Source organism: Mobula hypostoma (genome assembly GCF_963921235.1).
Source record: "Mobula hypostoma chromosome 30 unlocalized genomic scaffold, sMobHyp1.1 SUPER_30_unloc_5, whole genome shotgun sequence".
Taxonomy (NCBI): Eukaryota; Metazoa; Chordata; class Chondrichthyes; order Myliobatiformes; family Myliobatidae; genus Mobula; species Mobula hypostoma.
The window spans coordinates 72,669-94,490 of NW_026948162.1; the positions used below are offsets into that span (position 1 = coordinate 72,669).

The 21,822-nt window shown below is 44.9% G+C and overlaps 1 protein-coding gene across 1 annotated transcript in view; it reads left to right on the forward strand.

Annotated features, from left to right (window-relative positions):
• Positions 1-11,035: 11,035 nt before the first annotated feature.
• Positions 11,036-21,822, forward strand: part of LOC134341374 (gastrula zinc finger protein XlCGF26.1-like) — a 38,995-nt gene continuing 28,208 nt past the window's right edge. The window contains exon 1 of the mRNA XM_063039226.1: positions 11,036-13,298. Coding sequence (XP_062895296.1) covers positions 12,153-13,298 — 1,146 coding nt within the window. The 5' untranslated portion in view covers positions 11,036-12,152. The remainder of the gene's footprint in view (positions 13,299-21,822) is intronic.

A 21,822-nucleotide genomic window follows, 5' to 3' on the forward strand; every position in this document is an offset into this window, starting at 1 on the left:
TGCATCCCCATCACACAGCCCTACCCTGAAACCTAATATCTCAACACCTGCATAGACCCAAGCCCTCTCCCCACCAGGGGGCCAAATTCACCCAACATCAGCAGCCGTTCAGTTCCTCTGCCAGTTCCCACCCCAGCTTCCTTCACCGTGAAACCTCATAACCCATTTCCTAACTCTACCGAGTCGGCTGGTGACGCAGTGAGATCAGCGCTGGGCTTGAGAACAGAGGTTCCTGAGTTCGGTCCAGTGCCAGATTGCGCCTGAGCGCCCTCTCCATCCGTGCAGGGCTGATGTCGAGCTTGCAGCTCGGCCTCATTAAAAAAAAACACACTGCCACCTCCAGTTTAAATTCACACGCGGAATATTGTGGAGGATCAAATACCAATACCAATACCGTCAGTCCTGGCCACCCACAATATCCCCCAAATAGTTACTGTACAACCCCCAGATCACAGCACCCACTCCCTATAAACCACACCCTCCCCAAACACTAACCATAAGCAATAATCATCATCATCACTGAAACTTCAGAATGAAGGTTAACGAGGAGGAAGATTCCAATAAAGGCAAGTCGGGGACCGAGATGATGACAACGCGGGCCAAAATCAAAGTGGCAGGGTAAAGTGATACTACATCTCCAGTATGAGATCCACAAACACTAAAGGGATATTTTGCCCACTGCCCAAGTAATCGCATCCTAACCCTAAACTCAACCACCTTAACACTTCCAGCCCCACACGTACATCTGCCAGTCCTAACCTCAAACCTAATCCTAAGGTCCAAGGGAGCACACACCCCCACTAACACGAAGCGCACCCCGATTAACCCTGGCCACACCTTCACAAACCCACAGCCACTACACTACCCCATCCACCAGAGACCTGCACCCACACCACACAAAACTGCACAAACTTATCTCTCCCAACTTCACATATACATCCACCAGCCCTATCCTCAAACATAATCCTAAGGTTCAAGGGGGCACACACCCCCATAAACATTAGGCACACCCTGATGAACCCTGGCCACACCCCACAAACCCAATGACCTGTGTCAGGAGGGGCAAGATCCAAGAAAGGCAAGTGTTGGACCTGGTTAATGAAGGCAGGATTGCGTGACACTGAATCTCAAGTGACGAGATCAAGAAGCACAAGAGCGATGATTCACTCACTTCCCGCATGATCTCAACCTAACACTAATCCTAATACCTAACCGTAAACCTAACCTTAACCCTAACCCTAACCTTAACCCACAGTGACATGCTCTTCATTCTCCTGGTCCACAAACTGCTATTAAAAATGCTGACATATCCATAAGGCGAAAGCAAGCCAACAAGTTCAACCCAAGCTGGGTCCATAGAAATCAAGTCACTAGTAAACTCAGTGATAGGGTGGAGTGACAATGAATCTCCAGTAAACACTTAATTTAACACATGGATCCCCAGCCTTTCAGAGGGAAAATAAAGAATGGTGCATGTTTCAAGTAGGGAAGTTGAACCTTACTTTGAGATAAAGCCTGATAACTAGGCCTGAGAACTTCCTACTATCTAAATGGTCAAAATAAAACCAGGTAACGAGGTCTAAAATACCATAACACTCAGAATTACATGCATCTCATTATCTTGGTCCATGGTTTAAACACAAGCTGGGCCTGATCAACCCTGGCTTGGTCTCCTGGGTGAGGGTGTCCAATGATTAAAGATCCAAAACGCCCAATGACCCCAGGTTACATCACTGATGATGTGTCCCAGTGCATACCCAGCTCGCTAAGCCAAGTGGTGTCGGAGCAGTTAAAGAAAGGCATGGGCCAGATTAAAGTGGCTCAACTTACACTATCCGACACAGCCCCACATTCCTCATCACACTAAACTCCGCAACCTTATCTCTCCCAGCACTACATATACATCCATCAGCCTTACCCTGAAACCTCATCCTAAGGTCCAAGGGGGCACACACCCCCACTAACCCCTAGGCACACCCCAATTAACCCTGGCCACACCACCACAAACCCAATGACTTGTGTAAGGAGGAGGAAGATCCAATAAAGGCATGTGTTGAACCTAGTTAATGAAGGCATGGGCAAGATCAAAGTGGCAGGTTTGACTGACACTGAATCTCGAGTGTAGAGAGGAAAATCCCCCCACTGCCCACATAATCTCAACCACAGTGACATGCTCTTCGTTCTCCCGGTCCACGAAATGCCAATGTAATGTCCTGGGAAAGCTTCACTGCTAATGTAATGGTTTTTCTGTAGCAGCAGTGTTTGGGTTATGACTGGAGATAACAGGGGCTTTGGAATGTGCACCGTCCAATGAAGGGAGTGTTTTCTTCTTGTTTTTTGCCTGAGAACAGGTGATCTGGGTCCTTTGGTCGGCGAGAGATGAAGAGAGAAGACCCGAGAAAGGGGAAGTCATAGACCGCAGGATGAAGTGGACGTGGAGTAGGGCTGGGAGTTGGTGAAGCCCGGGGGAAATCAATGGAGGACTAAAGGAAGGGAAACCATGAGCTCCAACGTGCATATTAGACTGTTTAATTAAAATGGGCCCTTTTTTCTTTGTTTTCCTTTACTAACTCTTTAGTCGTATTAAGAATTATAAAGATAAATCGTTTAATTGCACATGGTGTACCGTCTGATATTTCGTGGTACTGATTTGTAACAGGGTAACACATCACGCAGCATCCACTCAGATGAGATTTCACATGTTTGGCGGGGCGAGAGAGTGTCATCCTTAGGCTAATGCTGCCAGCCGAAGCTGAGGTTTACAACTGTGGGGTCTCGTCTGGGATTGATTCCGTCGGATGTTGTGTGGCTGCCCTGAGCATTGAACCAGTGGGTTGTGTGTTTAAGCCCGTGCTGGTATGGATACTGCCAGAGAGGAGTGGTGGTGTGCCTCCATGGGATTACCAGAAACCAATGTGTGCGTGTTGAGTGGGGTGGATGTTCATACTCCGGATGAATTATTAATTTGACTTTTAAATACTGTTAAAGCTGTCAGCAAAGTTACGAATGTGGGGTGGAGGTTGATAAAATGGCGGCACCCTGTTTTAGTTCAGACTAGCGTTGACGTAATGGCAGTGGAACTGCCTGTTACTATTGGGGCCCCAGGTGAGGGGGTACCGTGGACTGTCCAGACGTTCCGGGAGGAGGAAAGTGCAGCGGAGTGGGCCGAATCACAATTTGAGTCTCCCGTAGCTGGGGGAGGCGACTTCAAAGACAGGGTGCTCTGGTGTCTAAGGATTTGGAATGTCTAATTAGTCCCCGTCACCCAGTGAAGAGTGAGAATTCTGTATTGGTATCAGCCCTTACCTCTCTGGCAAATAAATGGCCCAGTGCACAGGCAGAGGGTTCTAGTTATCAGAAGCTAAGAATGTTCTCTGGAATAAAGCCCACCCCCGAGGGGGAAGAGGAGTCTGAGACTTGGGTGGAGCAGACCTCTCAGTTGTTAGATGAGAGGCAGTGCTCTGATGACGTAAGGAGACAGAAATTGGTTGGGAGTTTGAGGGGGTGGGCTGCTGAAGTGGTGAGAGTCGTCAAGTCCCAGTAGCCCTTTGCCACTTCTGCCGTTTACATGCAAGCACCGAAAAATGCGTTTGGCACGACAGGAAGCCCAATGGAGCTCATGACGGAGCTTCAAAGCATAAGTCAGGAGAAGGGGAAGAAGCTTTCTGCCTACATCTTTCGGCTGGAGAAGCAGCTAAATTGCTTGCGCTGCAGAGGGGCCATTCAGGCGGCTGAGGTGAATCAGTAAGAATGGACCATATAGCAAAGGGCTCCTAGTCCCAGGACCTGATCGCTTGGGGTCTCCAACTGTCTCGTAAGACATGACCTCTTCCCTCGTTTGTTGAGCTGATCAGAGAGGTGCAGGGGGGAGGGAGGAGAACACGTCGGAGGCGTGGGAGGGCTCTGTCAGCAGGGTACAGTCCTCGGTAGTAGCCCCTTGTGGTGAAGTGAACACGGATAGCCCAGCCCGGGGAGTGGTAAAGGAGATCGTGGCGGAGTAGAGAACTGAGATGTCCTGGTTGTTATCAGAGGGTGTGCCCACCCCCAATATGATGGGACTGATAGAGAGGCGGACCCCCTAAGGGACGGACTACGCAGAGGGCTTCAGGTGGCTGGGGTTCCTCAAGAAGGCGGGCGACCGGTATTGTCTGTTATAACTCTGGTGAAGAGGGGCACTTCAGGCGGGAGTGTGAAGCCCCTCAGAGAGTGAGCCCCCGGGTTCCTAAGCAGAGAGAGACATCGGGAACCCTAGCGGAGACCAAGTGAGGGAACGGTCTGGCATCTCAGGAGGAACACATTCCCAGCAACATACCAAGGAACCCTCGAAAGCGAAAGACCCTATTCCTGAAGGCTTAGTGGGGCCATGCTCCAGTGTATCACTATGGATGAAGGGTATATATGCTAAAGCCATACTTGACACAGGGTCACAGGTCACATTGCTGTACCGTTCATTTTACAACTGGTATCTGACGCATTTACCATTAATGCCACTCGGTCCACGAGAGATCTGGGGTCTTAGTGCTGTTAATTATTGATACGATGGTTACTTGTCAGTGAAGCTGGAGTTTTCAGAGGCTGATGGCTGAGGTCCTTGATACATTAGTGCTGGTTTGTACAGACCCTGTTGAGAAGGGCAGCGCTTCAATTCTGGTGGGGACAAACACTCCTCTTGTGCGGAGGCTCATGGGAGCCTGCAAGGAGAAAGCTGGAGTCAGCTTTCTGGGAACATTGTCTGTTCACCCAATGTTTCGAGGTGCTTTTGAGGAAGTGCATGGCTGCATTGGGCCAGATACCGAGTTTAGATGAAGCACTGTGTGGTTCACCCAGTCAAAGCCAATCGTGTTATGGCCCGAGGAAGTATCGAGAGTGGTGGGGACCCCCAAATTTCCTGGAATACCTGAAGGCAATACCCTCTTAGTGAACACTCTGGAAGACCACAAGGAGGAGTTGGGATTACCTGATGGGGTACTGGTGAGGCCTGAACTGCAGAAGCCCTGGGTTGTACAGGTGAACAGGATGGCAGTGACTGTCAGGAACACTGTGAAGAGGGAGGTCACCTGCAGGCAGGGGATGCCTCTGGCGCATATTTTCCTGGCAACGGTAATGTCTCGCATCCCAGTGAGACAAGTTGGGGAAAAAACCCTCTGCAAAGGGGGGATAGTTGACCGCCGAGTCATTCAACTTCGGGGATTCCCCGGTACCTGCAGGTCGGAAGAGGAGGTTGATAGAGATGATGTTGAAGCTTGAAGGTGTCTTCCACTGACAGCTTTGATATGGGTTGTTCCAAGAGCACTCGTCACACTATCTAGGTGACTGAGGACATCCCGTTCACAGAGAGGTCGTGGCGACTGGCTTCTGAAGAGGTGGAAGATGCTTGGCAGCATTTGTGTAAGTTGAAGGAAGCTGTGATCATCACCGAGTCTCGAAGCCCCTGTTCATCCCCAGTAGTAGTGGCCAGGAGGAAGAATGAGAAGGTACAGACATGTGTGGACTATAGGACTCTGAACAGGCGTACCATTCCCGACCAGTATACAGCCCTGATGATCGAAGATGTGCTGACCTGTCTGAGTGGTGTGAAGTGGTTCAGTGTGCTGGGCTTGATGTTTGGATATAACCAGATCCCCATGAGTGAGGCTGACAAAGAGAAGGCAGCATTTATATGTCCCCTGGGATTCTTCCATTTCGAAAGGATGCCCCAGGGCATATCAGGAGCCCCTGCAAACTTCCAGCGTGTCATGGAGAAAACGATGGGGGATATGAACTTGCTTGAGGTATTGGTGTATCTGGATGACCTCTGTTACGTATCCCGTAACTGGGTTGTCAAACCAGCAGAAATGGAACACTCGTTGGAGTCTGTGATTACTAGAAACGAATAAAGTTTTATTAACTAAAATAAATAATACAGTACACTAACCGCAAGGATATAAATGTAACAGGTTAGCAATGATTGTACACACATATACACAGAAATAGGGTAATAGGAATCAACCAAGCTCTATAGTAGTCTAGGGGTAAAATGATCAGTCTTAAGGTGGAGCAGAGTTCAGGTCAGTCTAGTGTAGTTCGAAGTAATTGCTGTTGTTGTACCGTTGGGGGGTGGGGGAAGAGAGAGAGAGAGAGAGAGAGAGAGAGAGAGAGAGAGGGAGAGAGATACAGTTGAGGTTTCAGGCAAACCTTTCGATGCCTTCTGATATCTGTGTGGTCACCGGCTGTGACCCCTCCATTCCGGATGCGACCGTCCTTCCATGGTGAACCCGGCACCCAGGCAAGGGCGGACACACAACAGGTCCCCACCGGTCGTACCTTTACACCCTGTGAGCCTCTGACCAATTCCCACGAATCGGTCCTCCAAGTTCCCACCAACTTATGGGGCACAATGCTCTTTCCTGGGTCTCGTGGCATGTGTCTCGTGCCTTAGCAAACCCACTATTTTTATCCCCCAGATGGGGTATCACCTGTCCATCAAACTTCACACTTCCTATTGTCTCAGCCAGATTGTTAGTGAACAGTTCAGGTTCGAAGCAAACTGTCTGTGGCAGATGCCAACTTCTGAATTATGTGTCTCGCTCTCGTTATCTCTCTCTTCTCTCTTATTAGCATTTTGAATGGCTCTCCGTTGTCTCTTGTTTTCTCTTTCATTAACATCATCCATTCTGCAGCTCTGCTTGGCTTCACACATGACACCTCATAGTGTTTGGGTCCATCTTGGAAGAACATGAAGTGAGGCTACTGAAAGTGCTGGGTCGCCTGAAAGCTGAAGGGTTAAAACTTTCTCTGGACAAGTGGCAGTTCTGCAAGACATCTGTCAACTATATTGGGCACATAGTCTCACGGACTGGAGTAGTTAAGATCCAGCTAAGATAGAGGCGGTCACGACTGAGAAGGGAGCTGAAAAAGGCTTATGAGTTAGCTGAGGTTGTGGCTGGCAAGCAGAATCAAGGAAACATAGGATCAGAAGAGGTAGAATCCTTATGGGTAGAATTAAGAAATGTCAAGGGTAGAAAGACACTAATAGCAGTTACATACAGGCCTCAAAACAGCAGCCAGGATGTGGACTACAAGTTGCAGCTGGAAATAGAAAAAGCGTGTCAGAAGGAAAATGTCAAAATAATTATGGGGGATTTTAATATGAAAGTGGATTGGGAAAGTCAGGAAGGTAATGGATCACAGGAGAGGGAGTTTGTAGAATGCCTACAGGATGGCTTTTTGGAGCAGCTTGTCCAGAAGCCCACCAGGGGACCGGCTGTTTTGGATTGGGTGCTGTGTAACGGACCTGAGGCAATTAGGGAGCTGGAGGTAAAGGAACCCCTTGGAAGTGGTGATCATAATATGACTGAGTTTAGTTTCAAATTTGAAAAGGAGCAGCTGGTATCAGGTGTATCCATATTTCAGTGGAACAGGGGAAATTACAGTGGTATGAGAGAGGAACTGGCCCAAGTCAATTGGAAAAGTAAGCTAAATGGAGGGACGGCAGAGCAGAATGGGATGAAATTCCTACAAGAAATAAGGAAAATGCAGGAAAAGTATATTCCAAGAAAAAAGAAAATCATGAATGGAAAAATGGCACAAATGTGGCTAACGAGAGAGGTTAAGGCAAAAATAAAAGCAAAAGAAACCGCGTACAAGGAAACAAAAATTAGTGGGAAAAATGAGGACTGGAAGACTTATAAAAACTTACAGAAGGAAACTAAGAAAGTCATTAGGAAAGAAAAGATGAATTATGAAAGGAAGTTGGCGATTAACATAAAAAAGGATACTAAGGGTTTTTTTTAAATATATGAAGAGTAAAAGAGTGACAAGGGTAGATACGGGACCAATTGAAAATGATGCTGGAGAAATTATAATGGATAACAAAGAGATGGCAGAGGAACTGAATGAGTATTTTGCATCAGTCTTCACAGTGGAAGGCATGAGCAATATACCTGATAGCCAGAGGTATCAGGGAAGAGAATTAGATACAGTCAAGATTACTAGAGAGAAAGTGCTTGGGAAGTTATAGATAAGTCTCACGGTCCAGATGAGGTGCACCCAAGGGTTCTGAAGGAGGTGGCTTTGGAGATTGTGGAAGCATTGGAAATGATCTTCCAGGAGTCAACAGACTCTGGCATGATTCCGGAGGACTGGAAGGTTACAAATGTAGTTCCGCCATTTAAGAAAGGAAGGAGGCAGCAAAAAGAAAATTACAGACCTATGAGTCTAACATCGGTAGTTGGAAAGATATTGGAGTCAATCCTCAAGGACGAGGTTATGAAATACCTCAAGGTGCATGACAAGATAGGCCGAAGCCAGCATGGTTTCATGAAGGGAAGATCCTGCCTCACCAACCTATTGGAATTTTTTGAGGTAATCTTGAATAAGATTGACAAGGGAGAGCCTGTGGATGTTGTATATTTGGATTTTCAAAAGGCCTTCGATAAGGTGTCGCATATGAGGCTGCTTAATAACATGAGAGCCCATGGAATTATAGGAAAGATGTTGAAGTGGGTGGAGCATTGGCTGATAGGCAGAAAGCAAAGGGTGGGAATAAAGGGATCCTATTCTGATTGGTTGCCGGTTACTAGTGGTGCTCCGCAGGGGTCGGTGTTGGGGCCACTTCTTTTTACGATGTATATCGATGATTTGGACTATGGATTAAATGGTTTTCTGGCTAAGTTTGCGGATGACACAAAGATAGGTGGAGGAGCAGGAAATGTTGAAGAAACGGAAAAGTTGCAGAAAGACTTGGTTAGTTTAGGAGAGTGGGCAAAGAAATGGCAGATGAGATACAACGTTGACAAATGTACAGTTGTACATTTCGGAAGAAGGAATAATCGGGCAGATTATTATTTAGATGGGGAGAAAATTCAAAAATCGGAAGTGCAAAGGGACTTGGGGGTCCTCGTGCAGGATACCCAAAAGGTTAACCACCAAGTTGGATCGGCAGTAAGGAAAGCGAATGCCATGTTGGCATTCATTTCAAGAGGAATAGTGTATAAGAGTCAGGAGGTGTTGATGAGGCTCTATGGGGCATTAGTGAGACCTCATTTGGAATACTGTGTGCAGTTTTGGGCCCCCTATCTTAGAAAGGATGTACTGATGTTGGAGAGAGTTCAGAGAAGATTTGCAAGGATGATTCCTGGAATGCAGGAGCTAACATATGGAGAGCATTTGTCAGCTCTTGGATTGTATTCATTAGAGTATAGAAGAGTGAGAGGGGATCTCATAGAAACATTTTGAATGTTGAAAGAGTTGGACAGAATAGATGTGGAAAGGTTGTTTCCCTTGGTGGGTGAGTCCAGGACAAGAGGCTATAGTCTTAGAATTAGAGGGTACCCAGTTAAAACAGAGATGAGGAGAATTTTTTTTTAGCCAGAAGGTCATGGATTTGTGGAATTCATTGCCCCATACAGCTGTGGAGGCCCGATCATTGAGGATGTTTAAGGAGGAGATTGACAGGTATCTAATTAGTCAGGGTATCAAGGGATATTGGGGAAAAAGCCGGAAATTGGAACTAGATGGGTGAATAGTTTAGCTCATGGGGGAGCTGCGGAGCAGACTCGATGGGCCGAATGGCCTACTTCTGCTCCTTTGTCTTGTGAAACAAGAGGAAGTATGATCAAAAGGTTAGGTTCTCCCAACTCATGCCAGGAGACCAAATCCTCATAAGGAATTTGGGGCTACCCGGGGAAGCTGGCTGACCACTGGGTGGCTACGCCCTATGTAGTGGAGAGTCAGATGTCAACTGTACCATTTTTGTGGGTGAAACCAGAGAATGGGAATGACCTGTCAAGATTCTGCATTGGAACCACCTTCTGCCTCTGGGACAAGAGATGTAGGTTGGCCCAGAATCCGACCTGCAGCCTACACCTAGTAAGAGGGCTCCCAGGTCCCTTTGTACCTCAAATTTTTGAATTTTCTCTCCATTTAGAAAATTGTTTACCCTTTTATCGTTTCTACTAAAGTGTAAGACTATGCACTTCCTGACACGGAATTCCATCTGCCACTTCTTTGCCCATTCTCTTAATCTGTCCAAGTCCTTCTGTAGCCTCTCTGCTTCCTCAAAACTATCTCCCCCCCCCCCCATCTTCGTTTCGTCCACAAGCTTGGCGAGAAAGCCACCAATTCCATCATCCAAATCATTGACATGTAACACAAAAAGAAGTGGTCCAAACGCAGGCTCAAGCAGAAAGGGCTTCCTGTATTCCTAGACTTTGCCTTGTGCCAATCAGCCAATGCTCTATCCATGCTAGTTATCTTTCCTGTAACACCGTGGGCTCTTAACTAGTTAAGCAGCCTCATGTGTGACTATTTGTCAAAGGCCTTCTAAAAATCCAAATACACAACATCCATGGATTCTCCTTTATTTATCCTGCTTACTGTGTCTTCAAAGAATTTCAACAAGTCCATCCGACAAGAAATCTCCTCAAGGAGAATGAGCATGCGTAAGGATCACATGCAGTTCAGGATGTCACGCATGCGTTCATCGGACCAGAGGCTTATAAGGAGCGGCTGCAGGTAGGAGTGTATTGCGGTCGGCAGTTTCCTCGGGAACTGTGGCGAACCGTGACTGAGACAATTACTGTGAGATCCGGACAGATTGTGGTCCTGCATCCCGGGACAGTGTCGGTTCTTTCCTTCACACTCAGCCCCATGATCCGTACCCGGACCCCGAGGCAGCTTTTGGCTGATTAGTGACGGTGGTGGCGCCATTTCTGCAGCGCATGCGCACTGCTGGGTCCTTGGATGACGGATAGATGGGGTTCTCGTTCGTGAGGGCTGCTGGGTAAAGAGACCGCCATGGGGGACACGACCAACGCTTCACCCTGTCTGTCCTTAGGGTGTTTCCAGTCACTGAAAGTTTCAATTAATGCTGCAAGGAAAAAGCGGACAAAATCATTTCGTCAGCTTTAGTTCTTGAGAAAAATCACCTTTGATTTACCTCCGCTGGTTCTGTTTTTCTACCCGTGAGAACTTGTTTTGTCCCATTCTCTCTGAGTACATAATGCCATCAAACACCTTTATCCTGAATAACAAGTGATCTGTAGTTCACTGTCAATCACTTTGGGGGCGGGGGGCAGAGTAATTAGAAAATCTCCAGGATCAGACATGTAATAAAAGTGCTTTTTGTAGCGCTGTGGGCCTTGACCAGAACTTGAAATATTACTAGTAGGGAGTGACAAACTGAGCCACGTCACAGATTGGTGACAGGCAGAAATGGCCCATTCTGATACAGACAGGGATACAATCAGAGAATGTGAAGGTCAGTCAGGATGACTGATTTGTGAGTTGAGGATTTCCACCATCTTGACTTGAATTTCATAACAATGTGATGTCAGAGCACATCATAGACTTAAATTTCACCTGAAATATCATCCCTCACCTACTGATGTCTTTTGTAAATATTTTTACAGGTTAGGAATGGCAGAATATTGGTGTATGGGAATCTCCTTTGCAACATCAATATTTATCTATTGTCGATCCTTGGAGATAAAGAATTTTCTCATCCCAGCTGGAAACATGCTTTGTGTCTGAAATGAAGTTTTCTATTGTAACTCAGTATAATCCACTGGAATCAGGTTGCTGAGATCATACCAGCATTTAATCACTAGAGATCAGTTCTTCAACTGCATGATTGTGCAAGGGAGATTCAAAATGTCTAACATTTGACTTTCTGAATTGCCAGAGAATTGATTGCAGTGAGATATCATTCCCCTTCTCTCAGTATGTGAATGGATTTACTTACATCCTACCCACAGACACACCAGTCAGTTCACAGTGGGGAGAGGCCATTTACCTGTTGTGTGTGTGGGAGAGGATCTACTCAATTGTCCAGCCTGAAGATACATTGGCAGGGTCAAAGCACAGTGAGATTCTCCACTTGCTCTGATTGTTGGAAACAATTCATTCTGTCATTGATGCTAAAGGTATATCAGAAAATTCGTAAGTGAGAGGACAAGGACATGCTCAGACTGTGAGAAGTCATTCACACAGTTCTCCTCACTTTCGAGACACCAGCCAATGCACACTGGGGAGAGGCCATTACCTGCTGTGAATGACGGTAGGGATTTACTCAGTCATTTCAACTGGATGAACATAAGTCAGTACACACTGGAGAGAGATCATTCACCCTGAGATCCCAACTGAAGGAACATCAGCAAGTTCACACCGAGAAGATGCCGTTCACCTGCTCAGACTGTGGGAAGCGATTCACTCGGTCATCTCAACTGAACGAACATCAGCGAGTTCACACTGGGGAGAGGCCTTTCACCTGCTCAGATTGTGGGAAGGGATTCACACACTCTTCCACGCTGCAGAGACATAAGCGAGTTCACACTGGAGAGAAACCGTTCACCTGCTCAGATTGTAGGAAGAAATTTGCTCGGTCATCTGACTTGAAAGTACATCAGCGAGTTCACACTGGGGAGAAACCATTCACCTGCTCGTACTGTGGGAAGGAATGCACTCGGTCATCTGACTTAAAAATACATCAGCGAGTTCACACTGGGGAGAAACCGTTCACCTGCTCTGAATGTGGGAAAGGATTCACTCAGTCATCCACGCTTGTGAAGCACTACCGAGTTCACTCTGGGGAGAAACCATTCACCTGCTCTAAATGTGGGAAGGAATTTACTCAGTCATCTACACTTGTGATGCACTACCGAGTTCACACTGGGGAGAGGCCGTTCACCTGCTCTGAATGTGGGAAGGGATTCACTCAGTCTTTTCAACTGAACGAACATCAGCGAGTTCACACAGGGGAGAAACCATTCACGTGCTCAGACTGTGGGAAGGAATTCACTCGGTCATATGATTTGAAAGTACATCAGCGAGTTCACACCGGGGAGAGGCCATTCACCTGCTCTGACTGTGGGAAGGGGTTCACTCGATCATCTCAATTACAGGTACACCAGGTAGTTCACACTGGGAAGAGGCCGTTCACTTGCTCAGACTGTGGGAAGAGATTTACTCATTCATCCACACTACAGGGACACCAGCGAGTTCACACTGGGGAGAGGCCATTCACCTGCTCGGAATGTGGGAAGGGATTCAATCGGTCCTCTCAACTGAACGAACATCAGCGAGTTCACACTGGGGAGAAACCGTTCATCTGCTCAGACTGTGGGAAGGGATTCACTTGGTTATCTGACTTGAAAGTACATCAGCGAGTTCACACCGGGGAGAGGCCGTTCACCTGCTCAGACTGTGGGAAGGGATTCACAAACTCATCCACATTACAGAGACACCAGCGAATTCACACTGGAGAGAAGCCGTTCACCTGCTCTGAATGTGGAAAGGGATTCACTCAGTCATCTACCCTTGTGAAGCACTACCAAATTCACACTCGGGAGAGGTCATTCACCTGCTCTGAAAGTAAGAAGAGATTTACTCGGTCATCCCAACAGAAGGAACATTAGTGAGTTCACACTGAATAGAGGCCGTTCACTTGCTCAGATTGTGGGAACGACTCACACACTCATCCACGCACACTGGGGAGAAACTGTTCACCTGCTCAGACTGGGAAGGCATGCACAAAGTCATCTCACCTACTGACACAGCAGACTGTTTACACTGGAGAGAGGCCATTCACCTGCTCATACTCTGGGAAGGCATTCACACACTTATCCACACTACCAGCTGGTTCGCACTGGGGAGAAGCCATTCATCTGCTCTGAATGTGGGAAGGGATTCACAGTCATCCAACCTTGTGTCGCACTACCAAGGTTTGACCAGAGGCCAAAAGAACGATCAGTAGCTTGAGTAGATGTAATTCACGCAGGTTCACTGACCAAGTGTTAAGGGCAAGATTTTTTTTTTTGGAGCTTTGAGCAGCAGCCAGTCAGTGTTTGGGACTGATTAGCAAAAACAAATTAAAGTAAGGTAGGGTTAAGCAGGGTGGCAGACATCGGAGTGGACAGAGTCAAGAGTGGAGATTTTGAGGCTTCAGTAAGAAGAGCTTTCAGTTAGAGAAGGCAAATAAAAACTATAGGTAAACTTTGTTTTTTTTTCCCTCTTCATTACATTTGCTCAGTTACAACAGTAGAGATCCCAGGCAGAATACTGAAACGCTCCTCTTGCGAGATATGGGAAGGCAGGGAGCCCTCCAGTATCCCTGATGACTACAACTGTGAAAAGTGCATCCAGCTGCAGGTTCTAACAATCCGCGTTACAGAGTTGGAGTTGGAACTGGATGAACTCTGGATCATTTGGGAGGCTGAAAGGATGATCGATAGGACATACAGGCTGTTCACTCTTCCACTTAAGAATGCTGAGGACTCAGTCCAAGATATCCCAGACCCTGGCAGCATCCCATCTGGGAATCTTGTTCTCGTCCACAGAACCTTCTTTCAGTTCTCCTAACTAACAAATCCCCTATCACCACAGCTCGCCTCTTCTCCGCCACTTTCTTTCCGAGTCACAGATCCAGAGACCCTACTGCTGTGACTTGGTTGTTGGAGAGTTAGGACTGGTAGCTTAATATTGCAGGGTTCTGTTGTTTTAGACGTGACAGCATTAGGGATTAAAGGAGGAGGGGTGGCCTTACTAGCCAGGGAAAATGTCATGGCAGTGTTTCATCAGGACAAACTGAGGAACTCCTCTAGTGAGGCGTTATGGGTGGAACTGAGAAAAAAGGTATGATGATGTTATTGGGGCTATATTACAGAGCACCCAATAGTCAGAGGGATTTAGAGGAAGAAATTTGTGGGCAGATTGCAGACTGTTGTAAGAAACAAGGTTATTAAAGTAACCTTTTAGAACAGAAGTAAGGAGGAACTTTTTTTTAGCCAGAGAGTAGTGAATCTGTGGAATGCTTTGCCACAGACTGTGGTGGAAGCCAAGTCCGTGGGTATATTTAAGGTGGAAGTTGATTGTTTCCTGATCGGTCAGGGCATCAAATGATATGGTGAGAAGGCAGGTGTATGGGGATCCGGGATCAGCCATGATGGAATGTCAGAGCAGACTTGATGGGCTGAATGGCCTAATTCTGCTCCCATGTCTTATGGTCTACTGCTGCTACAGCCCATCCACTTTAAGGTTCGATGTGTTGTGAATTCAGAGATGCTCCTCTGAAGACCACTTTAGTTATTTGGGTTGCAGTTACTTGCCTAATTCTGTTCCTATGTTTTATAATCTAGTTGTCTGCTGCTGGAGTAGGATCGTCTCCTCGTTGCAAGGAACTCGACATTTCACTGTAACTGATGACATTCATAGGGAAGTGTACCGAGATAGAGTAGTTAGGATCCAAACTGTAAAGAACAAAGCAACAAGAATATTTCTAATTTACAGAATACTATCAAACCTACAAGTAAATTCATTGGGTAAAATAAGATCAGAGAAGTGAATACATGACTGAAGGCACGGTGCACCATACACCACAGCAGTACAAGTGAAAAGAGAGGAACAACGTCAACAGAGAAAGCAGAGAAGTCAAATGGAATTTTGGATTTCAGAAAGAGAGGGGGATTGGTAAGCATTAGTGCAGTGTTATTTATGGGCCAAACGGTGGTGATAATGTATTACAGAACTCCAAAAGTTCTAGGCATGTATTTATAGCTAGGATGCCAGAGATATTTGTGTAGTATTTAATTTGTTAACATGGAATAGAGAGTGAGGTTGTAAATCTGGTGAGGGTAAAGGATGTTGGGAGCGCTGCAGGTGGGGTATGGGACAGGTGGCAGAGAAGGCGTGTCGAGGGTCGGGGGGGGGGGAGGTTCCAGCCCCGAGACACCAGGCAAGGTCATTTGATGCCAAACAATTGGTTTTTGATCATTATAGAATGTCTCTCTGCTGCTTCCTGCTCCCTCCATTCTCCCTTCCCTTTTTCCCAACCATGATTCCCCTCTCCCTGCCCATTTCCCACTCTCAGTCCACAATAGAAACCCATGTCAGAATCAGGGTTATCAGCACTCACGTATGTCACAAAAGTTGTTTGCTTTTTGTGGCAATAGTACAGGGCAATACATATAAGTTATTATAGTGTTGTGCAAAACTCTTAGACACCCTAACTATATATATATATATATATATACACACACATATACATACACACACACACACACACACACACACGTACGTCCACAATTCCTTATCCGAAATACAGAAAGCTCCGAAAACCGGAGTTTTTTTCACCAACAGCTGACGTCACTCGGGTGTGACGTGGCAGCACTAGCAGAGGCCGCCAGACGTCAGTTGTAGCTCTGCGCTCGTCCTGGTTACACATGCATTTGTTGTTCGCTGATATTTTGTGTTCACTGTTGATTTTGTGATTTTAATTTCACTGAGAAAATGTCAAAAAGAGCTGCAGAAACCCCTATGGGTAACAATGAGAAAAAGAGAAGGAAGCATCTTCCATTATCAATAACGCAGAAAGTGGAGTTATTGCAGAATCCTGATCGTGGTGTGTCTCTGCGGCGTCTTACTGAAGAATATGGTGTCGGGACTACCACTGTATATGATTTAAAGAAACAAAGACAAATTACTTAAGTTTTATAGTGACAGTGACGTTCTACATTTATTCCAATAAGTCATTTACCATGTGTTTGATTCGGTTCGTTTGAAGCTGTATATATTCCCTAAACAATACAGTATAACAATTATTTACATAGCGTTTACATTGTATTAGATATAAGTAATCTAGAGATGATTGAAAGTATGCAGGAGGATGTGCATAGGTCCGGAGTTCCGCTGGGTCCTAAAGTCCACCACACTGAGACAGGTTAAATAAGGGACTTGACGTGTTTTTTGGAATCTGCGGGGGGTCCCGGGAAATTCTGAGTTCCCAAATGCAACTGGCCCCAAGGATTTCGGATAAGGGATTGTGGACCTGTATACAGGTGCCGAAGACTTTTGCACAGTACTGTACGTGTTGGTCTGTGTCATAGAGTCATGTAGTGTTACAGCAGGAAACTGGTCCATTAGTCCAATTACTCATGCCTGTGCCGACCTGGATTACTGATATTTAACTCCATGGCTGACATCCTGCCCAACCATTCCTATCCAGATACTTCTCTTTTAAATTTTATAATTGCACTCGCCTCAGTGACTTCCTCTCGAGGCTCATCCATAAACCCACCACCCTCCATTTAAATAAAAACTTGCTCTTCAGATCCCATTCAAAAAGTTACCCGCTCATCTTAATGCTAAAATATCTAGTTTCAAGATATTACTGTTACTATTGTATAAAAACTGAGCATGCAGACGTCTATTCCTGTCATCAATAAGCTCTGTCTCCTTTGCTCCATAGAAAAGTCATCGTTTATCCAGTCTTTCCTTAAACTCAAACCCTCTCGTCCAGACAATGTTCACTTGCTGCACCGTCTAGCTAAACCTTTCTATATTCTAATATAGAACTGCACACAACTGCCCTCTCCTTAGTGTCCATGCGTTACGTGTGATTCAACCATCAAAAGAAACGTTAATCTTACAAAGGAAACTAGCAGTTGGAGAAAGGACTTTGGAAAGTGTTCTTCCATCTGCATGTGAAAGAGTAGTGAGAGAACAGATTTTGTAATGAGTATTGTGTAAAGATGGTAATTGGTGGTCCCACTAATTGAGTGATTCTTGAATTACATGTGAGAACTATATGAGATATTAATATGTTGAAATAATAAAAAGTAATTTATTTTAATCCAGCATCTTAGAAATGTATAAAGTCAATCCCAAGAAAAGTTAACTATGATATGATGGATTATGCTTAAATGATTATCTATACATGTTATTTTAAAGCACATGAAGACTGTAATTGTCAACAAGGCTGTTTCAATCTCCAATCTTACATTGTGGTCAATCATGCACCTTTTATTCCAAACTATTACTGAACAGTATGATAATCACAGAAGTGTATACAGGGATGAGTAGACATCCACTTTAGTTTCCCACCTGATTATTTTGAAAGGACTGCTTACATTATTGGCAGAATGCAGTACACCCCTGAATATTGTAGTTTACTAATTCAACAAAGGACCTCTGTGTTGTTAGTGACAGGAAAAGTAAATTGAGTGAGTAACCGCGAGAAAAATATAATAGCTGATGCCAAAATCTTCAATGATTAGGTAAAACATAAAGGACTGACTAAAATTACCAGTGCTCCTTTTGCTCTTGGATAGAAATTTAAAATTGGCTTGCAAAAGAAATATCACTGTCGGTATACACTCTGTCAGAATCCCTCAGTTATGGCACAATCTTTAAAAATTCAAATGATAGTCACATACTGCCCACTCATTTCCATCTCGCCGCCTCATTTTCTGGTGACAGATGAAGTAGTTTCAAAAGGTGGAGATAGAAGCTCTACTTTCAGGAATGCTGAAAACTAATTGTCAATTTAATAGAACGAATACACAACAATGCCTTATTGCATTTTTCCACACTCAGAGTAAAAAATACCAGTACAGTCATACTTAAGATTAAAGTCAGAAAATCAGAGGTAACTTATTTTTGTAATAAATTTCAACACATATTTAGCCCAGAGCAAATTGAATAAAATAACATCAAATTATAGATGTTGGGATTTAGAAAATGCTAGAAATTTTCATTGGGCCAGGAAGAATTTTTGGAAGGAGAAACGTTTCAATTTACAGATGCTTTGGTATGTCATGAGCATTGGTTCATTGAATCAGCTCAGCAAATTTACCCAAATTAATTGCAATTAATTGAAAAACAATCCCAAGGCGTGGCCAAGCCAGCTACTTTCAACCCTGAAATGGCGTAGCTACTCGCAATGTTCTGTTGACCCATTGTGTGTAAGAGAATGAGTGTTCTTTATCCTGTCAGGTTAAGCATGTTCATGAGGCACTCTGTGTGCTGTACTTCCTTGATTGAGTAAAGCATAAGTAGCCACTTCCTTGTTACTTTCTTAGACTTCATGTGAACTGGAGTGATAGGAAGGTTACAGTCATGATCACCATCCCCATAAGGCCATTAGATATTAGGGCGCTACTCTGTGTTTGATTCATTCGTGGCCTGGTTCTAATTTGCACCCTTTTCTACATAGTGAATATGAAGTATGCTAGGATGCTTGCCACTACATACCTTGCATGAAAGATGCTTCTTGCAATCCTTGCTGACACCATTTGCTTTTAGGAAGGCAATCTTCTCATTATGACCCTTTTTCTCCAAATTAGAGCCTGAATCCAAACTATGTTCACCCTTTCAGAACAGGTAAACCTTATCATTTGCTCCTGCCTCAGTTTTAGCTTTACTTTCCATCATAGCCACAGTAGTAGCAAAGCTGCTTCCTTTAGCTTTAGAATGAAGTGGTGACCCAGTTTTATTCACACGTTTGTTTGCTGCTGGTGGTGTAACATCGTATACGTTCTCAGACACTGGGGCAAACTTTACTTGGCTTTCAATAAAAACAAAAATGTCTGAAAGCAACCTCATGGTTGTGCCTTTTTTGCAGTTTCTAGACCACCGATCTCCATTTATGGGGCAATTTATTCAATACAAGGAAGCCAAAACTAGTGGGAAGATAGAGGATTGGGAAGCTTTTAAAACCTTGCAGAGGGAAACTAAGAAGGTCATTAGGAAGGAAAAGATGAATTATGAAAGGAAGCTGGTGACTAAAATCAAAGAAGATACTAAAAGCTTTTTTAAGTATATAAAGGGTAAAAGAGAGTTGAGGGTAGATATAGGACCAATAGAAAATGACGCTGGAAATGTTGTGATGACAGACGCAGAGATAGCAGAGGAACTGAATGTGTATTTTGCATCAGCCTTCACAGTGGAAGACATCTGCAGTATACCACACATTCAAGAGTGTCAGGGAAGTGAAGTATGTGCGGGAAAATTACAACTGAGAAGGTGCTCAGGAAGCTTAATGGTCTGTGGGTGGATAAACCTTCTGGACCTGATGAAATGCATCCTCGGGTTTTAGGAAGTAACTGGGGAGATTGCAGAGGCATTAACAATGATTTTTCAAATATCGATAAAATATTCACAATCAGAATCAGGTTTATTATCACTGGCATATGACATGAAATTTGTTAACTTAGCAATGGCAGTTCATTGCAATACATAATCTATCAAATGAAAAAATAATAAATAAACAAGATATAATAATAAATAAATTCTGACTCCGCTATTTAAGAAGGGTGGGAGGCAGCAGAAAGGAAACTACAGACTTGCTAGCCTGGCATCAGTGGTTGGGAAGTTGTTGGATTGTTAGGGATGAGATTACGGAGTACCTGGAGGTACATGACAAGATAGGTCAAAGGCAGCATGGTTTCCTGAAAGGAAAATTCTGCCTGACAAATGTACTGCAAGGAAATTATAAGCAAAGTAGACAAAGAGATGCAGTAGATGTGGTGTACTTGGATTTTCAGAAGACCTTTGGCAAGGTGCCGCACATGAGTCTGTTTAGCAAAATAAGACCATAAGACATATGAGCAGAATTAGGCTATCTGGACCATCGAGTCTGCTCCGCCGTTCAATCATGGCTGATCCTTTTTTTTAAATCTCCTCCTCAACCCAAGTTCCTGGCCTTCTCCCCATAACCTTTGATGCCATGTCCAATCAAGAACCTATCAATCTCTGCCTTAAATACCTGGGCTCCACAGCTGCATGTGGCAACAAATTCCACAAATTCACCACTCTTTTGCTAAAGAAATTTCTCCGCATCTCTGTTTTGAAAGGGCGCCCCTCTATCCTGAGGCTGTGCCCTCTTGTCCTAGACTCTCCCACCATGGGAAACATCCTTTCCACATCTACTCTGTCTAGACCTTTCAATATTCAAAAGGTTTCAATGAGATGCCCCCTCATCCTTCTGAATTCCAGCAAGTACAGACCCGGGGCCATCAAACATTCTTCGTATGATAACCCTTTCATTCTTAGAATCATCCTTCTGAACCTCCTCTGGACCCTCTTCAATGCCAGCACATCTTTTCTAAGATGAGGGGCCCATAACTGTTCACAATACTCAAGGTAAGGTCTCACCAGTGCCTTATAAGGCCTCAGAATCACATCCCTGCTCTTGTATTCTCTTGAAATGAATGCTAATGTTGCATTTGCCTTCCTCACCACCAACTCAACCTGCAAGTTAACCTTCAGGGTGTTCTGCACAAGGGCTCCCAAGTTCCTCTGCATCTCAGATTTCTGGATTTTCTCCCCTTTTAGAAAATAGTCTGCACATTTATTTCTACTACCAAAGTGAATGACCATGCAATTTCCAACATTGCATTTCATTTGCCACTTCCTTGCCCATTCTCCTAATCTGTCTAAGTCCTTCTGCATCCTACCTGTTTCCTCAACACTACCTTCCCCTCCACCAATCTTCGTATTATCTGCAAACTTGGCAACAAAGCCATCTATTCCATCAACAAAATTATTTAAATACAGCATAAAATGAAGTGGTCCCAACACAACCCGTGCAGAACACCACTAGTCACTGGCAACCAACCAGAAAAGGATCCTTTTATTCCCACTCGCTGCCTCCTACCAATCAGCCAATGCTCTAACCATGTTAGTAACTTTCCTGTAATACCACAGGCCCTTATCTTGGTAAGCAGCGTCATTGTGGAACCTTGTCAAAGACCTTCTGAAGTCCAAATATACAACATCCACTGCATCCCCTTCATTTATCCTACTGTAATCTCCTCAAAGAATTCCTACAGCTTCATCAGGCAGGATTTTCTCTGACGGAAACAATGCTGACTTTGTCCTATCTTGTCCTTTGTCACCAAGCACTCCATCACCTTAACAATTGACTCTAACATCTTCCCAGCCACTGAGGTCAGGCTAACTGGTCTATAATTTCTTTTCTGCTGCCTTCCTCATAAAGAATGGAGTAACATTTGCAATTTTCCAGTCCTCTGGCACCATGCCAGAGTCCAATGATTTTTGAAAGATCAT